Consider the following 20,578-nt stretch of genomic DNA (forward strand, 5'->3'; position numbering starts at 1 on the left):
TGTGATTTCTAGAGTGTTCACAAGGTTTCTATATAGCCATATAAAGATTACTGCCCGGCCCCCTTGCGGCCATATTTTTCAACGGACCTGAACCATTTTTCAACTCAACCAACATAATGCCCCGCCCCTTGGCAGCCATGTTTTTCATTTTACCATTACGATTTTCAAACTCATTCAAGAAATCATTGGGTCAAATCTTCTGACCAAGTTTCATGAAGATCGAAAAATAAATGTGGCCTCTAGAGTGTTTACAAGGTTTTATTATAGCCGTATAAGGAAAAATGCCCCGCCCCCTGATGGCTATGTTGTTCAACCAACCGGCATGATTTTCGAACTCTTCTAAGATATTATTGGGATGAATCTTCTGATTAAGTTTCATGAAGATTGGACAATAAATGTGGCCTCTAGAGTGTTAACAAGATTTTACTATAGCCCTGTATAGCCATATAAGGAAAAATGCCCCGCCCCCCTGGCGGCCATGTTTTTTAACCGATCTGGACCATTTTTGAACTCTTCCGAGATATCAATTAAAACCAATATTTTGACCAAGTTTTATGATGATGCGGCAAAAATTGTGACTTCTAGAGTATTCACAAGGTTTCTCTATAGCCATATAAGGAATACTGCCCCGCCCCCTGGAGGCCATGTTTTTCAACGGACCGGAACCATTTTTAAACTCTACCAACATATGATTTTTACAAGCATTTTGTCACAGTTACATGAAGATTGGGCATCAAATGTGACTTCTACAGTGTTCACAAGGTTTTTCTTTTTTTTTACTTAGTGACCTAGTTTTTGACCCAGCATGATCCAGTTTCGAACTCCTACGAGGTGTCAATAGGACAAATGTTTTGACTAAGTTTCATGAAAATCGGACAATAAATGTGGCCTGTGGAGTTTACAAGGCAAATGTTGACGCCACACGACAATCAACAAACGACGCACGACGGACGACGGACAAAAGACGATCACAAAAGCTCACCATGAGCACAGCTCATGTAAGCTAAAAAGACACAGATGATTTCCTATACTATATTCGTGAATATTCTTATGTTTCTAGCATAAATATTCTAATCATCATAACATGTAAAAAGTCTTTAAAAAGTTTGCATGTTTTACATACTTCTATACACCAGGAAATCTTAATAAAAAAAAACAATAAATAAATATATTATTTTATTCACAAATAAACGAGGTATTAAGGCCCTTAATGAACAAGAGCACCGCCTAGCAGGTGCAGACCGCTGTCTATCTTTATTTTAACGGTAAAGGAACCTATCTTAATACTTCAATCAAAAAGGAGGAGAAGTGAAGGTGGAGAGGGGTGGTCATTTATTACATAATCTTTCAAAAATGAAAAAGTGAAAAAAAATATTTGGGGGGATTCTTGGGTTTGACAGTCTTTCAAAAATAAAATAATAATATAAAATATTTCTGTTTATGTTAACCATGTTTCAAACTAAATATTTATTTTTTGTGGGGGGGTCGGGGTGGGGTTGAGAGGGAGTATAGTGTGGGGTGTGGTCATTTATTAGGTGATCTTTCAAAAATAAGAAAAATGGTAAAAATTGGGAGGATCTGAGGTGGGGCGCGGAAGATGGTTTGGGTAGAGTTTATTGTGGTGTGTCAGGTAAGTGTTGTTTTGTCAAAGTATGAATCAAATCTGATCATAAAAAAAGAAATTATGGCAATTTTAGCAAAATTTAATAATTTGACATTGAGAGTCAAGGTCATTCAAAGGTCAAGGTAAAATTCAACTTGTCAGGTACAGTACCCTTATGATAGTTAGAAAGTATTTAAAGTTTGATAGCAAATGCCTTAATACTTCAGAAGTAAAATGGATCTAAGCACACAATTTAACAAATTATTCAAAGTTACTAAGTCAAAAAAGGTCCATAATTCTATCAAAATGCCAACCCCAGTTATGCAACTTGCCCTGTATAGTTCCTCATTATGATAGTTAGCGAGTTTTGCAAATGTGAAAGCAATATATATGATACTTAAGGAGTAAAATCGACAAAAACACAAAACTTGAAATTTTGAATTTTCTAAGTATAAAAGGGGCCATATTTCTGTCAAAATGACAGTAAGAGTTACATAACTTTGCCTGCACAGTCCCCTTTTGATAGTTAGTAAGTGTTGCAAGCATGATAGCAGTTACCTTGATACTTTAGGAATAAAGTAGACCTAAACACAAAACTTAACCAAAGTTTCAATTCTCTAAGTATAAAAGGGGCCATAACTCTGTCAATATGCCAGTCAGAGTTACATAACTTTGCCTGCACAGTTCCCCGATGATAGTTAGAAAGTGCTGCAAGTATGAAAGCAATAGCTTTGATAATTTAGGAATAAAGTAGACCTTAACACAAAACTTTACCAAATTTTCAATTTTCTAAGTATAAAAATGGCACATAATTATGTCAAAATGCCAGCCAGAGTTATCTAACTATGCCTGCCCAGTCCCCTCATGATAGTAAGTAAGTGTGCCATGTTTGAATTCAATAGCTTTGATACTTTATGAGAAAAGTGGACCTAAACATTAAATTCAACCAGACGCCGACGCAGATGCCGACGCAGACGCCGACTCTCAGGTGATGACAATAGCTAATATTTTTTTAATAAAATAGATGAGCTAATAAAACAAAAAACTCATGATCAAGAAAATTTAATACTAAATAAAAGTAATTATATTTTTACGGATTTTTCGGCATAAATGTCTTTATAGGAGTGGAAGTATATTGTTCGATGAATATTAATAAAAAGCTAAAAACAAAGCATGTACTTTTGTAAAAATTGTGAGACTTTTTCTGCTGGTGTCAAATGTAAAAAAAAGATAAATAAGAAAATGGTTTGAAGGTAAGAAATTAAGTTGGACTTAGTTTCAGTAGGTTTGTTTTACTTGTAATAAACTGTTTAAACCATGTCAGCACTGTTTGTTGGGCTACAAAGTGATTTACTTGCTAATTCATGTGTATTTTTTATTCATTCAATTTAAAGGCATTGATCAACACATCATAAGAGAAAATACTTTAAAGGGGCTGTCAATCAGATTGACAAAAAAAGAAAAGTTTTTAAATACCGTATTTTTTACAATTCTTAGTTTATATTGATTAAATATCACGACTGGTACATTACATTACTTGAACAAAGTTGTTAAGTTTTCATATTTTTAGTATATTCGGTAATAAATGATTTTGCAATGTGAAATCAAAATCACATCGCGAAAATAGGTGACATAACGATAAACAGAGATTTTTAGTTCAAATGGTCAAATGTATTTTTTCGCGACGTGAGCGTGGATGGTCGAGTGGTAAAGTCGGAGACATTTTACTCCAAGCTTCCATGACTCTAGGGGTCAGTGGTTCGAGCCCTTTTGAGGTTAACGTTTTTTCTTCTTTTTTCAATTGTATTCTTATTTTTTACTGGAGATTTTTAGTTCAAATGTTTAAATTTATCAATATAAAGCATTTAAAGCAGTTAATGACAAGCTTTAATACATGCCAAAATCTGTTGGCCCCTTTAAAGAATGAGGGCAAAAAATACTATACGATTGACGTGGTTAGCGTTGAAGTTTGTTTCGCTAATCCTCAAAAGCTTCGGCAGTGAGTATCCGCGTAATTTGAAATCAATTAGCTGATATTGGTATAACCTTTAAGAAGATGATAAATTATTTCTTTACATGCTATTCCATTTTTATATTTCTAAGCCATATTGATGCTAACACAGTTCACACTGAGTTAGTGATAGCCATGCTTAAGTATAAACTGTTTAATCAGCAGTCTACAGTTAGTATATATTTATTGATATATGTTTGAGAACCACGTGTATACCGCTATCATGTTATTGTATTCCAGGTTAGGTCAATTAACTCTCAATAAAGGTGTCATTTTATTTTTTAGAATAAACGTTTAAAACAGCCATTTAAAGATCTGATAAAAGTGTATCTTGAGGCTTAATCTTTAATGATTCAATGCGAAAACAAGAAGTTGATTTTGTGAACACTGTTTGAAATAAATGCAAAACAATCCTCTAAGTATAATGCGGAAGATTTAACCTGGTCCTCATTAATTTGCCTTCAGCATTCGAAATTTTCGTGAGTACGATAAAAAACGAGCACATTAATAAACACATTTCCTTCAGTGAAATAAGAGACATTTAAACAGCGGATTAAATTTACTCAGCATTAATGCGATCTATGTTGAGATCAAAAACCGTATGTCATGTGTTGAAGCTTTACTTTCTATTCTTAATATTCTCAATGTAACTCATTTAGTTTATTATACCTACTGACAAGCATGAGGTTTTAGAGGATAACAGTAAAATGATGTCTAAATTAGGCTAATAAGCCTCTTTAGCTAACAAAAGCCAGGTTAAAGGTCTAGACCAATGTTTAGTCAAATTACACTGAAACGTGTATCGCTTGGTAGTGCGATGTGAATACGCATTTTGGACTTATAATGGCTCACTTTCTCAATCATCACGTTTGAGTCACGATTGAGTCAGTAGTTATGCACTTGTGGTGGTTGTGTTTGCGGCCATTTGGACGCCATTGTAAATTTCTATGTTGCGTAAAATATAATTTTTTACTTTCTTATTGTATCATACCTTATTGTAATCTTATCATCACATAGTTATCATTAATAGGTTTTGGCGGCCATATTTGACGCCAACTTGAAAAAAAGATTTTCCGGTTGTCCGATTTTGGTAAACTTTTGATATGTTATAAAGGACCCCCAACCCTTCCAGGATAAGATAAAAAACATATATCAGCAATTTTGTGAGGCTTTTCTCATATATTGACCCGACTATGACATTGCAAAATATACAAGTACTTTATCATTACGATACATTGAACGCTGCCTGGTTTTATCCGTTCAACAGGAAGTTTTTATTACAGTCAATGTTTTGAAGAAGTTCATCTTATTCGAAATCAAGCATACAGTTATCAGTTTTGTTAAAATATAACCATATTGAACAGGACAAACAATTTGATTCTAAGATGTTATACATTGTTTTCACCAAAAGCAACAAAAACAGCAAACAACATATTTTAAAAATATTAAGCGCAAGTACTCATGACGAAATTAATAACATATTAATCGTAAAGAATCATGTTCATTCTCTCAAAAGTGCAGCGTCGCAGCAATTATTTTTTCACTATTTCTTATAAAATAAGCAACGTAGAGGTATGATTAAAATCGTTTTCTAATATGTCAGGCTCGACACGAAAACAATAACGACCCGGCAAGCATCGCCATCAATTTTATTCTTGTCCTAGCCTGATATAAAACAACTTTAATTATTATTAGAGCTTGAAAATGAGAGTACAGTTTAAAAAATGTATAGACAAGTTAAATCGATAGTGAGTATAGTGGCCGCTAGAGTTGTATTATTGGTTTGCTAAGATTTAACCTGGTGACTTAATTTTCGGAAACACGTGACCCAGATTCCAACGAGGATTAGGCATTGTCGCAATAATCGTTCTAACTAAAATTAATTGAGAATGAGTATAATAAATGTGGCCTCTACAAAAGTCTTCTTAGATTTGACCTGGTGACCAACGTTTCAGACACTTCTAACGCAGATTAAATATTGGCATCGATAATGTAAATATAAACAAATAAATATATACATAAATATAAATATAAATATAAACAATTGGGCCATGTATAATCAAGATTGTGTAATAAATGTGTCGTTTTAATTTTTTTAAGAAAGATTTGAGGAGGCGACCAATTTAAAAAGATTCGACATCGACCTGGATAGTGTCACAAAGAAGCTTCTGACAGGGTTTCATTTAAAATGAGTTTTACAATGTATCCTAACATTATTAATTAACCATCCAAGGTCTTATTCTGTCGTGCAAGTAAGCTGCAACTTATTGACGTCTATGGGTAAAGAAATGCCCATGATATCACAATTGCTTTTTTTATTAAACAAACAATGTTGTTGTTGGATTTCAAAATAAAACTTCTAAGTATCAGATTTCCGACCTTACAGACATTTAACATTTCTGACCCTACAGGCATTTCAGATTTCAGGCCCTACAGACATCTCAGATTTCCCACCCTACAGACATTATAGATTTCTGACCCTACAGACATTTCAGATTTCTCACCCTACAGACATTTCAAATGTTTGACCTTACAGACATTTACGATTTCTGACCATACTGATATTTCAGATTTCTGATCCTACAGACATTTCAGATTTCTGACCCTACAGATATTTCAGATTTCTGGTCTTACAGACATTTCAGATTTCTGACCCTACAGACATTACAGATTTCTGAACCTACAAAAATTTCAGATGTATGACCCTATAGACATTTCATATGTCTGACCCTACAGACATGTCAGATGTCTGACCCTACAGACATTTCAGATTTCAGACCCTACAGACATTTCAGATGTCTGATCCTACAGACATTTCGGATTTGTGACCCTACAGACATTACAGATACCTGATCCTACAGACATTAAAGATTCCTAACCCTAGAGACACTTGAGAATAATTCTGACCCTACATACATTACTGATTTCTGACTCTGCAGACATTTCTGATTTCTTACAGTCAGAATTATTTATTAACCATCTAAGGGCTTATTCTGTCGTGCAAGTAAGCTGAAACTTATTGACATCTATTTGTAAAGATCTGCCCATTATATCACAATTGCCTTCTTTATCAAAAAAAAAATAATGCTGTTGTTAGATTTCAACATAAAACGTCTAAGTATCCCTTGCGCACTTTCCGAATTTGTATGGTTTATGAACTTCAAAATTTCTAGATGCCACTGTACTTCGAAGGAGGTTGTCATATGTGTGCGGCATGCTTTGTTCTTTCTGGTTTCCGTCTATCCTTTTCTTAAATAGCGATGATTATGTCCATACTCTTATTACGATCTAACTTTTGACCTATATCGGTAGCGGCCTTTTTTCAAGGTATTTCTATTTGAAATTTAAGGACAATGGATAATGCATATGTGATTTATAGTGGTTTGACTGAAAAAAGTTGAAACTGTGTAGAACTCACATATTCAAATAAATGAACAGTCAAACGTTTAATTACCACGAAGAAGTCTGCTTTCCAACGAAGTACAAATCTCTCGTAAGACATCCCATCATGCCATTTTCCATTGTCACAACCGAATACATGAGCATTATTTTTTGTTTTCGTAGCCGTCAACACGACCATCTAATAATAAGTCACGGCCGTCAGCATTAGGCGTTTTTCAAAACCCACTCGAATTTAATCTTTGATTAAAATGTTGTTTGTTCAATTGGGATGCTGTAATTTGGAATAATCGAAGAAAAGAAAAATGATCAAATATTTCAATAAAATGTTTTTCATATTTATCTTTGGTCTAAATCCTGTGAAATTATAGTTTGACTGAAAGAGATGTGAATTGTGTTTGATTTTTGACCACATTCTAACGGATTTCTTGAAAAGTAAGAAACTAGGAAGGTGTGGATTACCTAACATGATCCACATTCGCCGCTAAAGGCGATTGAATGGTGTGATTCTGCATGGTTGTGAATAAAATCAAAACAAAGCCGGCTGCCCTTTTTGTGTTCTGCATAGTATTTGTTTGTAGGAAATGTAAAGAATATAAGAAATATATATTATTAGATTAAAAATCAGTAAAAATGACACAGCACACCTTATTTAATACTTTGTCATCAAAATAAATTAATTCATTTCTTTTTCTGAAATGTATCCGTGTATATCTAAACGTTAACATGTTCGAATGCAACCAAATAAATAATATTTACAACCTTCACACGGTCGAATACATGCTAATATAACTTCAAATATTACAAATCCTGATTCAGCAAAAGATAAACCTTGGATTATTAAACATTTTATTTTAAATTGTATAATGCAGATAGTAAATAACTTTACTTACTTGTTCGTTCGAATATGTATATCGTTACTATCCGTTAAAGTCTAGAGTGAAATCGGAAGTACGTTGACATGGATTTCCTGTGACGTATATTACAAGTGTTATGCCATTGTGTACACACCAGCTCATAATGACTGTACATACAATTACTTGCCTGTTCTTTCGAACATGTGAAAATCCGTCGAAGTCTCGAGTTAAAATCCTACGTATGTTTAAGTACAAAACAGTTGTTAGGCCATTGTGTACATATCGGCTTCTAGTGACTTATTTTGTTTACACGGTTAAATCTCTAAAAAAGTAAAAATATCAAATACTGGTCACACAATTGCCTATTGCCCGATCTGAAAATATTATGAAATTGCTGCCATGACCCTATGCATTATGCCCTTCTATGAGCTTGAATATGTGTGCTTTTTAAAAATTAACTGATCAACTGCGGGAAAACCATTTGAAGGTCTTTAAAAAACCTAATTTCCCACGGACTACCGAGTTTTCAAATAGACTAGCCCGGACGTAAATCTACTTGCACAGGGCAAACAGGCAACTACTTAGTTTTTTCGAAAGGTCAAAGCGCGATCACAAAATAAACTCAAGTTGTGCTCGGGTAGGCCCCAAAAAAGACATTAAATATTTAAGTTACAATAAACGACAAAGAAAAATGTAATGTCGTCTTATAGATCTAGCCAAGTATTGCTAATGATTGTTATCCCATCATCAGACGTGCATTGTCGAAATAAACCACTGTGGAATAAATTTTCATCTATTTCAGCAGTGCTGAAATATAGCTGTCACGCGCGGCAAAGAATGTTCATATTACTCGGAATCAACTATAAAGTAATCATTTTTAGTAAAAAATCGAATCAGATTCAATAAAACAAACAATTTGATACCAAGATGTAATATATTTTTAACACATAATGCAACTCAAAAAGCAAATAAACACTATTTACAAATATTAAGTGCGCGTACTCGTGACGTCATTATTAACACGTCATACGACACAATGCATGTTGTTTCACGCTAAAGATGCAGTTGTTTAGTGTCTTTTTTTTCATTATTTCTTAAAAATCGGGGACGTAGAGGTATGATAAACAGAAAAACAGGTTAGTTACTGATCTTTTTGTAATGTATTAGGCTCGACACGATTAAAATAATGAAACAATGTTTGCTTAAAATATCTTTGGGATTTTCCGTCTAGTTCGATTTTCCTATTCTATTTTAAAGAAATAATTTACGACCAAGAAAATTGATGGGATAAATCGAATACTAGGTCGGTGCCGAATAAAGCAACGTTTATCTTGCTCGGCACGAAAATCTGAACCACTCGCCAAGGCTCGTGGTTCAGATTTTCTAAGCCTCGCAAAATAAACTTTGTTTTATTTGGCACCGACCTAGTATTCTCTATTTTCCAATCAAAAAACGATAAAGTCTTAGCATATATTTAATATAAAAGTAAGATCAGCATGTTCAATGGAATATATAGAGAATACTATGTTAGTGTGATTGTGTACCTGAATTTATCCGACGAGTGGAAGAAAGATTTACATGGCGAGGCTTGGCGAGGCTTGCCGAGCCGTGTTAGCCTTTCTGAGAGGAGTCGGATAAATTCAAGTTCACAATCACACTAACATAGTATTCTATTTATCCTACAAAAACATAAAAAAAGGTTTCGAATCGAAATTAAAAGGAAATGTAAAAAAAAACGGGGATTGTACTTTTAAGTGTTTAACATATTTTTTACTCGCGTATGAATATAAAAACATTTCGATCTTCTTGCGAATAAACGCGGAATAGGTCTGCAGTTAAGCGTAAGATTGCTGAAAAATAAAACAATCAAACATTATATAACTCGATTCAAATTTATTCAATACATTTAAATACACATTCTTTATTACAAAATATTAAGTATTTTATGATCATATGCAAATAATTTTCCATCAAAAAAGAGAAGGTCGCCATTTGCAATCATAAATGAAACATGTGGCAGTGTTAATAAACAGCAAATAGAAATGGAACAAAAAATAAACAAATATCATGCGAATTACACAGACTGCTTCATAAAACTGATAGTGTGTTTGAAGGTGATTCATCGAAATTGAGAGAGGCACGTGATTCTGTAACGATTTGGTGGTGAAAGAATGCATATTAATGTTCGGAAAATTGACAGGCCTAGGTTCGGATGTTAGGGCCTTGACATCGCTTGACGTGATGGATGATGCTGCATCCTGATCACCGTGTTGTTCACAATATGTCAATCCTTGCTGGTGATGGTGGGGACGTCACAGTTGCAGTCCTGAATTGCGTCGTTTCCCAGAGAGGATATGTGATCCGGCCTTCGGTGATGCTTCAGAAATGGTACTGTAATTCAATATAGAATTGATGTTTTTGTGGCCTGTGAAGTCCATATCAGTAGGTGCAACGTTCTCGCCCCTGATCTGTTGGACCATTCTCTTGCGAACAGAGTGGTTTGTCAGGCGATGACGGTCCAGCCCGCACTGCTCAGCCATTCTTTGAACCATGTGTCCCAGTTTATTCATGCTAACCCTCTGCATCATGAACCACTCGCTATTCGATCCTGTCAAATCCTCGTTCCTTTTTTCAATGTTAAAAGGACTTCCTGAATGACAATATATCTTGGGTCGTTTAGAGGCTAACAACATGTAGGCTGCAATGGTACATATTTCGTCGTGTGTGGTATACATCATAGGAGTCACTTTCCGGATGTTTGGAATATCACCTCCTGTCCTTGTTTTGGTTTGGCGCTCATTCAGTTCAATGAACTCTGTGCCATCTGCTGCCTGCCTGAGGGTTTCGTCTGCCCAGCTAAAAAAGGAGATGTACATTGGAAACCTAGAAATGTAAGAAAATTTAGTTTGAAAAAATGATAACAAATATAAGTTAAAAATAATTTGAACATTTCTTTTTAAAATAGTAAATGTGAATCTTTGTGCTGTGTCGTTTGCAATAAAAGGATTATGCTGACTTATTTTGTGTAAAATGTTTTACTATTTGTAATTTTCAATGTAACTTTATTTATTTTTGTCAGGCAAAATAGAAGAAAACTGTAAGAAAATGGTAACACGAATAATAAATAATAATACGATTGTACTGCTCCGTGGTTCCCCGAAGGCCAAAGTACACATAGTTATTGTACCACATTGTATTCAGTATTGCACTTGGCGTCTGACAATCAAGAATCTGCTTCTGGTATATAGCCTCAATCTCAGGGTATGTCAGTGGAGAAGCAGCGTTGGGCTTGTTGACTTTGCTTTGTCTTTTAAGACTCTTAAATATCAACATCAAGTACATTAAATTATCTGATCTCGCTTTTTAATTTCAGGAATCGTTTAAATACTTCAACATCGAATTTTTTTATGTTGCTTTGTTTTCTTGCTCTTAAATACTTTTTTTAACAGTGCCCAAGTTCTTCATATAGTTCAGGAATTGGAATGGTGGCTACTTCATTAGAAGTGACATCATCAAGTGTATCGTCAAGAACCCTTGGATGGATTCCGTGCAATTTAATAAATTCTTCAAATGATACGTCTTGAACAATTTTACCTGACGTTTGGGATTCTGTCAATATAATGCTCATTAAATATGTTGATACATTTTAACTACTTAAATCGTGTACAATTTTTCACTGCCTTTGATCTTTAACCAGAGGTGAAAGGCCAAAAAAGTAGTCCCTATGTACATATACAGCCGTTGGATAAATGTAAGGTGTGGATTAAACCTTATCTTTATCCAATAGGACGTATTTTGTTATATAAAATCATTTAGCTGTAGGATTAAAAACATTATGTACTAATGATGCGTTTGGTATCGCGTATACTCTACATTTTTGTAAAATGAAAAATGATGTAGTAAATTCATTATTTATATTTATTTACAATTTAATAATTATTATTATATTTAATAATAATAATATGATGATGATAATCATCGTCATCATCATAACCATCATATTAATCATAATCATCATATTCATGTCACAGAGGTTTCACTTGCAAGTACCGTGCAGTGTCTTCCCTGATAGGTCTGTGCAGTCTGTATCTTTTATTGTACTTAAGGCATATGCATTAAGCCCCCTTTTCCCAAAGAGCAATTTATATACTTCTGCGCTTCTCTGCCAGAGCAAGGGTATCGTTTCTTCAGTTAAGTAATAGATAACAAAATGAGATCCTTATGCAGTAACACAATTATTCAAAATGTGAACGATTTATTCGTGAAAATTACGAAATGATAAGTACAATTTACCAAACAAATTAAAACACAATAACCTGGTAAAGTTATCCACATGTACTGTGAACAGTTAAGAATCGCATAAAATACTACTTAATTAAATAGTATACTCGAGGTAATTCGTGTAAAATATTATTTAAATACTTTAAAATGATTGCATTCCTTAACGGTATTGTTTCGTAAAGATGTCAATGTGCGGCCGTGGTAACATTTATATCTACGACATTGTAAACTATTTTTGAAAGATATACTTGACAGCCAACTTAGGAATTTTTCATATAGCATGTGTGTCTAAATAACAAGTGCACATGAGTGTGACATCCGATATTTTCCATCGTCACGTACGCATGTAAGCATCTGAACAATTAGCGGCATATAGAGCGTCAAATTAAGTGCTTCCGGCAATGTCAGTCTTCGCGTGCGCTCTTGAATACTTACTCTAAGAGCTTCGTAAAATAAAAGGAAACATTGATTCTTAAAAAGCCATCTTTGTGAAATGAAGTAGCAATTTAACAAAACCCGCAAACCGGAAGTCAGACCAGTGGTGTGGACGAGAAGGTTCAGAGTAGCATAGGGGCCGCCCTTCGCTGCCACCAGAAGTCGTTCGGACACTGATCAACTTCCGAAGGGTAAAAACTCGCCTGAAGCTCACACAAGAAATGCTCCGTTTTCAAGTGGCATGCTGGGGTCTTAATATCTGTCTATGAAGGTTATATCGTTGAACTTCGTAATTTTGACTGTTAGATGATAAAAACCCGTCGTTATATCGAAGTCGTTGCAACCGATAAAATATTTCGTGAAACAAAATATAACAATCACACATGTTTATATTATAACATTTAAAGCAAAATCTACAGCGCAACCTTTTGGCCAATTCGGCCTTAAATAAAGAATTTTCGACACGTTAAAACACTAAATGATAAACTTGTTGTACGTCCGGAACGTGTGTAGCGGTTATTGTCTCGTGATAGGAAGCTCGTTTGTGTGAATTCTGTCGGAAGTGCCATTTTTTTTAATGTTATAAATAGTGAACCTCTTGTTTACCTGACATACATCATAAGACATGGTCGACGTCATCAAGCATAATAAAACGTGACGAAGACGCTCCCCTTGCGGCGACAAAAGATAACCGAAACATATCTGCAAAATAAAACAAGTGATATTTTGATTCAATTAAAAAAGTACAAATCCTACGTATTTACTGTACATCATACTACAAATAGTAACCTTACATTTAATTATTCGATACATGCAATGCACAGAGCGAAAATCGAAAAAAAAATCTACATAGGTGATATATTTAAAGAAGGACACATAAACTTTATAGATAATACATATAATGAATATGAGTCGTGTTCTGACAAACGAGCTTTTGGATAATCTTTAACCCTGTGCTGATGTTTCGGGAATCTCTATCTCAGCACATTGTCTTCGCCACACACACGGCCTCTACTTCCGGTGGTAGAAGGTCGCTGGTCCATAGTGGAGCTGACAATGCTCAGAGCTCCTGTGTTTAAACCATGTTTTTGTTACTACAAAACTAATGACAAACTTTCGACAACACGGGTTGTATAGAATCATATTTCTACACCTCAAAATCGAAGGGTTGTGAAATGTTCGTCAAACACATGCAATATTTGCCTATTCCGATTATATAGAAATTAAGCAACGATTAGATGTGTTTTTTCCTAAACAAATAGAATTATATATTATATATGGAAGTCATGTACAAGAATTTGGGTAAACAAAAGTTATGCCAAATAGTCGGACCCAGTAAAACATTAAACACCTAACACATGTTGTTTATTCAAAATAAGAAATATTATTGATTTTCATTTATAAACAAAATCACGCGTTTTGTGCCTTTATAATAGACAATGCTATAGTCTGAACTGAAGCAGAATGGTTGTGTCACTTCGTGTGAAAGAAGGCGTGATCAGAAATGCGTGGTCACGAGGTCCGCATAATATGTTTATATTATCTTTATGCGATATATTTAGTAAAAAACATTCATACTATTGAAACTAAACTTTTAACGATATTCGATCTCCTGAAAGTACCGAATCAATACTTCGCGTAAATCATCTATTGCAATTTTACGGAATAAGTTATATTCTAAGTGTCCGATGACAATTACTTTCTATATCGGTTCATTCCGGTAACATGATGCATGGTATTGGATAAAGCAACATGCAACAAAGTATTGTTTTTCTAGAACAAAACTTCATAAATAAACAACTGAATATAAATATATGATATCAATTAAATAATTACTCTGTTTAAAACGATATACAATGGGCCGAACTAGTAACATAGGGTAGGATGTGTGGATGTATTGTGAATATGACATTTTTCCTCTTCCTTAACCAAGCACATGCCATCAAGTGACGAACGACACTATAACCATTGTATTGGATAATGCAAGACACTAGGACTTGGTAAAATACCCATTTCTATCATAACAAAATCTAACAAAGTAAATATTTCTGTAAAATGAATAATAGCATATACATGTGTTGCCTTAATAACAACGCACGCTGATAAATGCCATATAATATCATTACGTTATAGATTGACAACTTAATAATCTCGTGACGCAGCCTAATAGTAATGTGTGTATTATGTTATTTGCTATACCAGATTGCCATCGATAGTGTTGTTGACATTTAAATGTTGTGTCGGTAATGCCTACATTAAATGCTGAATTCCATGCGAGTCGACTTACTTCTAAGGTTGCATATGGTCCATAAATTACATGAGTCATATAGCTAGGCGCAGCTACCAACACGTTACTTATGCAGAAACAAATATATCGGGACGTTGATTATATTATTATTGTAAAATGTTGTTCATCTGCTCATATGGGTTAGTTACGAAAAACAAAATGTGCGTTGGAAACGCAATTCTCAAACTTATTCGTTCAAAACAGCATTATGTTATCATGTATTGTCCTACCACTCATAATTGTGATAGTAACTGATATTTAAGCAAGGTTTAAATATATAAAGAAAATGATCAACTGTTTAAACCTTTTTAATACATTTTGTTTCTACAAACAGAATTAATACATTTCGACTGTGCATATCATAGTAACACATTCTTCCGTAGTATGAAGACAAAGTTTGAGCGGACGTTTGTAAGGATGATGTAAAATTTGTAGATCGACTGATTGCAGAAGTTCACTTCTAGTTTAGGCCATGGCGGTTAACAATAGAACAATAGAACTCACAACGAGTCGATGCTATGAAAATTCTAGCGGAAACTGACCACGTGGACCCGACGTAATAACTTAGTACAACATGTGACAATTAAGTAAGCAATCAACATATGAAGGAGGTACTTAAAGTATATTGCTCACCGCGAGATGATACTACGAGTACTTACCATGGTCATCAGGTGGCTTTTAGGTATACTCACCACGGACCGTTATAAAGCATACTTACTATAGGTGACATATGAGAGTACTGACCAGGAGAAACTACGGTTCTGACCACGGATGGCCATTAGCCATATTGGGTCCACTAGGTTGTGATCGATGCTGTCGAATACAATCATTGTACTAAAGAAAATACCCGGACAAACGTGAATTTGATTTGCGTGTATACAATCGAAACTTATAATTGCATGGCAGGTTTATTTTTGACATCGTGAGTTAATAACATTATCGCTTACCTGCACCACGTATTTTAATAGTTGTCACGCCATAACTATATCATTTCTATGATGTTGCCTTTCTTTATATTTGACATTGATTTTTTAAATAGTCGGTGAGCATAAGAGTTATGAGAATGTCAGAAAATAATCGACCTGTTGACACTTTAACTGGTTCATCGTCATTGTACGCCTCTGCTAAAAAACGTCTTACCCGCGTCCTCGGTTTAATTCTTCTACACCCACAGGACTCCCCCACCCCCTTGACGGAGAGGTCAGTGCAGTCATAGCAACAGTCAGTCCTGTCGAAGGAACAGTTGACGCTGGAGACGCACTGTATATGCGAACAGTCGATCTCCGGATTGCCCGCTAAACATATACTTTTAGCAAAAATGAGCCTCGATCTGGGAACACTGGGCTTAATGCATGTGTGTAAAGTGTCATTCCAGGTGAGCATCTGCAGTCCGCACAGGCTTATCAGGGACGACACTTTCCGCTTTTATGGAGTTGTTCGTGTGTATGAGATCCAATTTATACGCAAGTCCAGGGCAGGTATTAAGCGTTCGCGCACGCATTAAGCTAAGTGATAACAAGGCGAGGCTCAAATTATCAAAACACCCGTTTTTCGGATGAATTGTGTACCCCACAAGTAATAAGAAATACTTGGTATAACTGTATGCGTATAATTTTCTAAACATTATGTACTCATGTTAAATTCGCGAAACGGTCCACTCACGCAATCAATGAAGATTAATGTCTTATGAATATTAATGACGTAAGAGTAGATGTTCAATATTGGTAGTGCAAAATGCTCTTACATGTACATCTTAGTCGCATAGATCGGCTTGCCCAGGTAAAGTTAAAAAAAGTAATTTGTCTGAACGTTATATATATGTTTTGCTGGTGTTCATAATACTGTTCTTTCTTACGTTTTCATGTATCCAATGTACACAGAAAATTATGATGCGTTAATATACTCATTCTGAGTGATCGGCAATTAAATCTTGATCGCCTCTATTAAAGGCTCATCCGTTTATGTACTAATTATGTATGTTTTGTTTACTTGTGATCGGCAATTATTTCTTGATCGCCTCTTTTAAGCTCATTTCAGAAATTATGGGAATAATATTATTTTGTAATGTATTTTTTTATTATAATTATTTATCACTCATAATGGGCTTCTCCGCTTGTTTTCATGATTATTGTGTTGTCCATGCACGTTTTATGTATGTTTAGTTCACTTGTGAGTGTGGGCATGTGTGTATGGGGGTGGGTGTATTCGTGTGCGCGTGTGTGAGTGTGGGTGTATGCGTATGGGAGTGCGTGTGTATTATTATCTTTATTATTTATTTTTTTTGCATTTTGCTTTGCCTACGTTGTTGTTAATTTTATTGTGAATTTATGTTGTCCTCATGTGCCTACTATGGCGTATTGGATAGAAATAAACACCTATACTACATATATGACTAAATACTGTTTAAACGGCGAAACAATACAGGAATATCAAGACCAATGAGACGTGTTGTGGAACAACGGGGCTTGGAGCATGTGCACAAAAGAGGAAAGTGTCTCCCTGTTAGCCTGTGCGGACTACAGAGGCTAATCTGGGAGGACACTTAAAGCACATGCAATAAACCCAGTTGTCCAAGAGCGAGGCTAAAGATGGATTGGGACTGGCAGTGCATAATTTTAGTCTCGTTTCCTTTGCAACGTATGTCGTCTATCCAGAAACGTCCGTCCCCTATGCCGATACACGCGCTTAACAAATATGGCCGATACCCGAACTAAAAATATTGGCGATTCCCGCACTGATACAAAAATGGCCAGTACCAGCACTAGAATATAAAAAAAATAGGTCCATTTATCGCACCGAAACAATATGGACGATACCCGCACTGAAAAAAATGGACCTGGCCGATACCCGCACTGAAACAATATGGCTATTACCCGCATTTCAACACTTTGGCCGACACCCGCACTGAAAAAACTATATACCAGCAGCCAATTGTATACGTATGGATAACTTTAGCCAATCCTTTATTCGGATAAATGTAACCGATGTCAAATACCTTGGCTAAATATTATCCAATACTCCTAAACGTGCGCCTAGGTCGGACAACTATTTTGTATACCAAAAATTATCCGCTGGATAAGAGTTATCCATATTTAAACAATTGGCTGCTGGCTAATACCCGCACTGAAAAACCATGGTCGATACCCGCACTGAACAAAATACGACCGATACCCGCACTGAAAAATATTTGCCATTTTCTTGGAAACATGAGTAAAGTATCGTTTCATAAAAGTATTAGCAAGCCGCACAGGCTTATCAGGGATAACACGTTCCACTTTTAAAGTACCTTTTGTTAAGTGAAGTCTCTTCTTAGCAAATTCAGTAAAACCAAAAGTGTCGTTCCTGATTTGTGCGGACTGCGCAGGCTAATCTTTTACGACACTCTCAAAACATGCATTTAGCCCTGTTTTCACAGAATGAGGCTCCTGTGGTCGTACCAGATTTGCTGATACAATTTGAAAACGCCATGTTTTTGTCTGCGCATTTTCAGTTTAAATTGCAATTTTGTGACAGATATATATCGTATAAGTTTTGACGTTTGGAGCTATAATTGTTTAACAAAAACTGTTATACAGTTCTCAAACATAAATGTCGGCGTACAGAAGAAACCAATGCACTTACATTTTACAGTATATGCTTTATTATATGTTCTTTAACATTTTTGTAACATATTCATGTGCTACTCCACAATCTCGTAATTGACAAAGAACGTGTTTGTGTTGATTTCAAAATAAATTGGGTGGTTCCGCGCCTGAGAATGCGCAATAAGAGAACTTGACGATAGTCTAAGCACTCCTACCTAATAAGCTGTTTGACTCTCCTAACTGACAATTATTTTTAATTTTGGTGTGGTCTTGTAGTGTGGGAAGACAATGAAGTCCACGGAGGAAACAACACCTGCCCGTTATTGTCACCACCAACCAAACTCACTAGCAAGTGCCAGACTGCACATGTAAATTTGGTAAGACTCTGTTGTACATGCATTAAGTTCGGTTTTCCCAGAGCGGGGCTCATGTTGAGTTCGACCCACACCCTTGGGTAAGCCTCAGAATGTGCTACGGGATTCGATGATAATACTTATATACATCTTAACTTGCTGTAAAAAACACCAGCCCTAGACCAACGTGAAGCCCAGCACCCGGCAGAAGACGGTCGCTTCCCGCGCGCCGAATCCGTGGTTTAACACCGTCCGCCACTCGCCCTCGTGGCAACTGCACTAGACCTTCCAGACAAGAGCTGCCTCGTGACAGGCGAATATCTGTTATATAATTTATGTAAAACATGAATAACACGATTGTCTAAATAAGCTTTGGACGTTAAATAATCTAAGACGAAGATGAACATGCATTAAATCTTTTAAAGAATTAAAATCGTTGTTGATATAATATATTAAATGAATTGAAATTAAATAAATAAATATATATATGACAAGTCTTTGTTTTTCATATGACACCGCGTAATATTTTGTTAGGGAAACATCAACTATATTCATGAGCACTTGTGCGAATTAAAATATAAAACTGTTTCCCATTCCATTTATGACATTCCCAATTCACAAGAACGTTTTCTTGAAGTTTAATTATATTGCGTATTATTTTAAGATTTAACACAGATAATCACCATTTTGTTTTACACTGCCCGTTCTATCTAAAGCTTTAGCCTGTACATCTTGCTTTCGGAAGCGGCGTGCTAGATAAACCCGACACATTGAGCGGAACATCTAAAAAGAACATAAACATCCAGGTTCTAGCCTAGTTCTTGTCTAACATAAAGTATTATTTACTCATATTTCACTGTTCCACAAATATTTAAATACCAATACAACTGCAATGACATTTAAGATACTAGATTCATGCTAATTTTGCTTTGCTATCGTTTGTTTTGTGGTTAAAGCTACTTTTAATAAGTTTAGAACTGGATAAATTCGAGAAGATAATAACAACTCAACGTAAATTAATGTATAATAAAACATTTAACACATTATCGTGGGAAACGTTGAAAATACCTTTCATTAAAAGGTTATATCATTACCCAGCTCGCAGTTATATTTAAGCCAGAATTAAAACGATGTGTAAAACCGCTCACCACATGACACGCTGGCGTCCTGGCTATGGTTGCACAGTTCTGCTTTCGGTCCAATACCACGTGACCAGCACTGACCCAGATTCGTCTCGTTTTCATGACACTGCACGCGATACAACATGGCGTTACCAGAACCTTGTCCGAATATAGCGTTGACATAAGCGTAGCCTGTGCCTTGGAAACTGAAACGTGGGCACAGGTACTACGAAGTTAGCTAAAATCCAGCCCCACCAATTACAAAATAAACTGCCTTTCAATTTATAGTTATATTTATTAACAACGGAACTTACGAAAATCCTATTAAAGGATGAAGGTGTAAACATTACATATGTGTAACCAGCGATTGATGTGAATAAATGTATGTCTAAGCAGCGAAAACGTGACTTTAAATTAAGGCCTGGGAAAACCGGGCTCAATCCATGTGCATTAAGAGTCGTCAAAGATCAGCATGTGTTTCCCAACAGACTTTTCAGGGACGACATTTCCGCTTGTATATTTTTTATACATAATCAAAGCGCTTACCTGAGCATTGGATTGAGGTTTTAACTCACGCGTACTCACTCCGTATACAACGAACTGCAGACAACAAAAGCCTCCGTGTCAGTCAACGTGTCGCCACACAA

At 35.4% G+C, this 20,578-nt stretch overlaps 1 protein-coding gene and 1 long non-coding RNA gene across 3 annotated transcripts in view; both read right to left on the reverse strand.

The window, feature by feature from the left end:
* The window catches only part of LOC127857001 (neuroglian-like), a 196,532-nt gene extending 188,453 nt beyond the window's left edge, over positions 1-8,079 (reverse strand). The window contains exon 1 of one of the 2 annotated variants that reach the window (XM_052393253.1): positions 7,907-8,079. In XM_052393253.1, the coding sequence (XP_052249213.1) occupies position 7,907 (1 nt within the window). In that variant the 5' untranslated portion in view covers positions 7,908-8,079. The remainder of the gene's footprint in view (positions 1-7,906) is intronic. The other variant, XM_052393254.1, reaches the window with a different exon arrangement.
* Positions 8,080-18,558: 10,479 nt separating this feature from the next.
* Positions 18,559-20,053, reverse strand: LOC127857006 (uncharacterized). The gene is made up of 3 exons (XR_008038280.1): positions 19,959-20,053; positions 19,494-19,593; positions 18,559-19,131 (listed from the first exon to the last, which is right to left on the reverse strand). It is a non-coding gene; the product is annotated as an uncharacterized LOC127857006 (long non-coding RNA).
* Between the last annotated feature and the right edge of the window lie 525 nt (positions 20,054-20,578).

This window comes from Dreissena polymorpha, chromosome 14 (assembly GCF_020536995.1).
Source record: "Dreissena polymorpha isolate Duluth1 chromosome 14, UMN_Dpol_1.0, whole genome shotgun sequence".
NCBI classification, from domain to species: Eukaryota; Metazoa; Mollusca; class Bivalvia; order Myida; family Dreissenidae; genus Dreissena; species Dreissena polymorpha.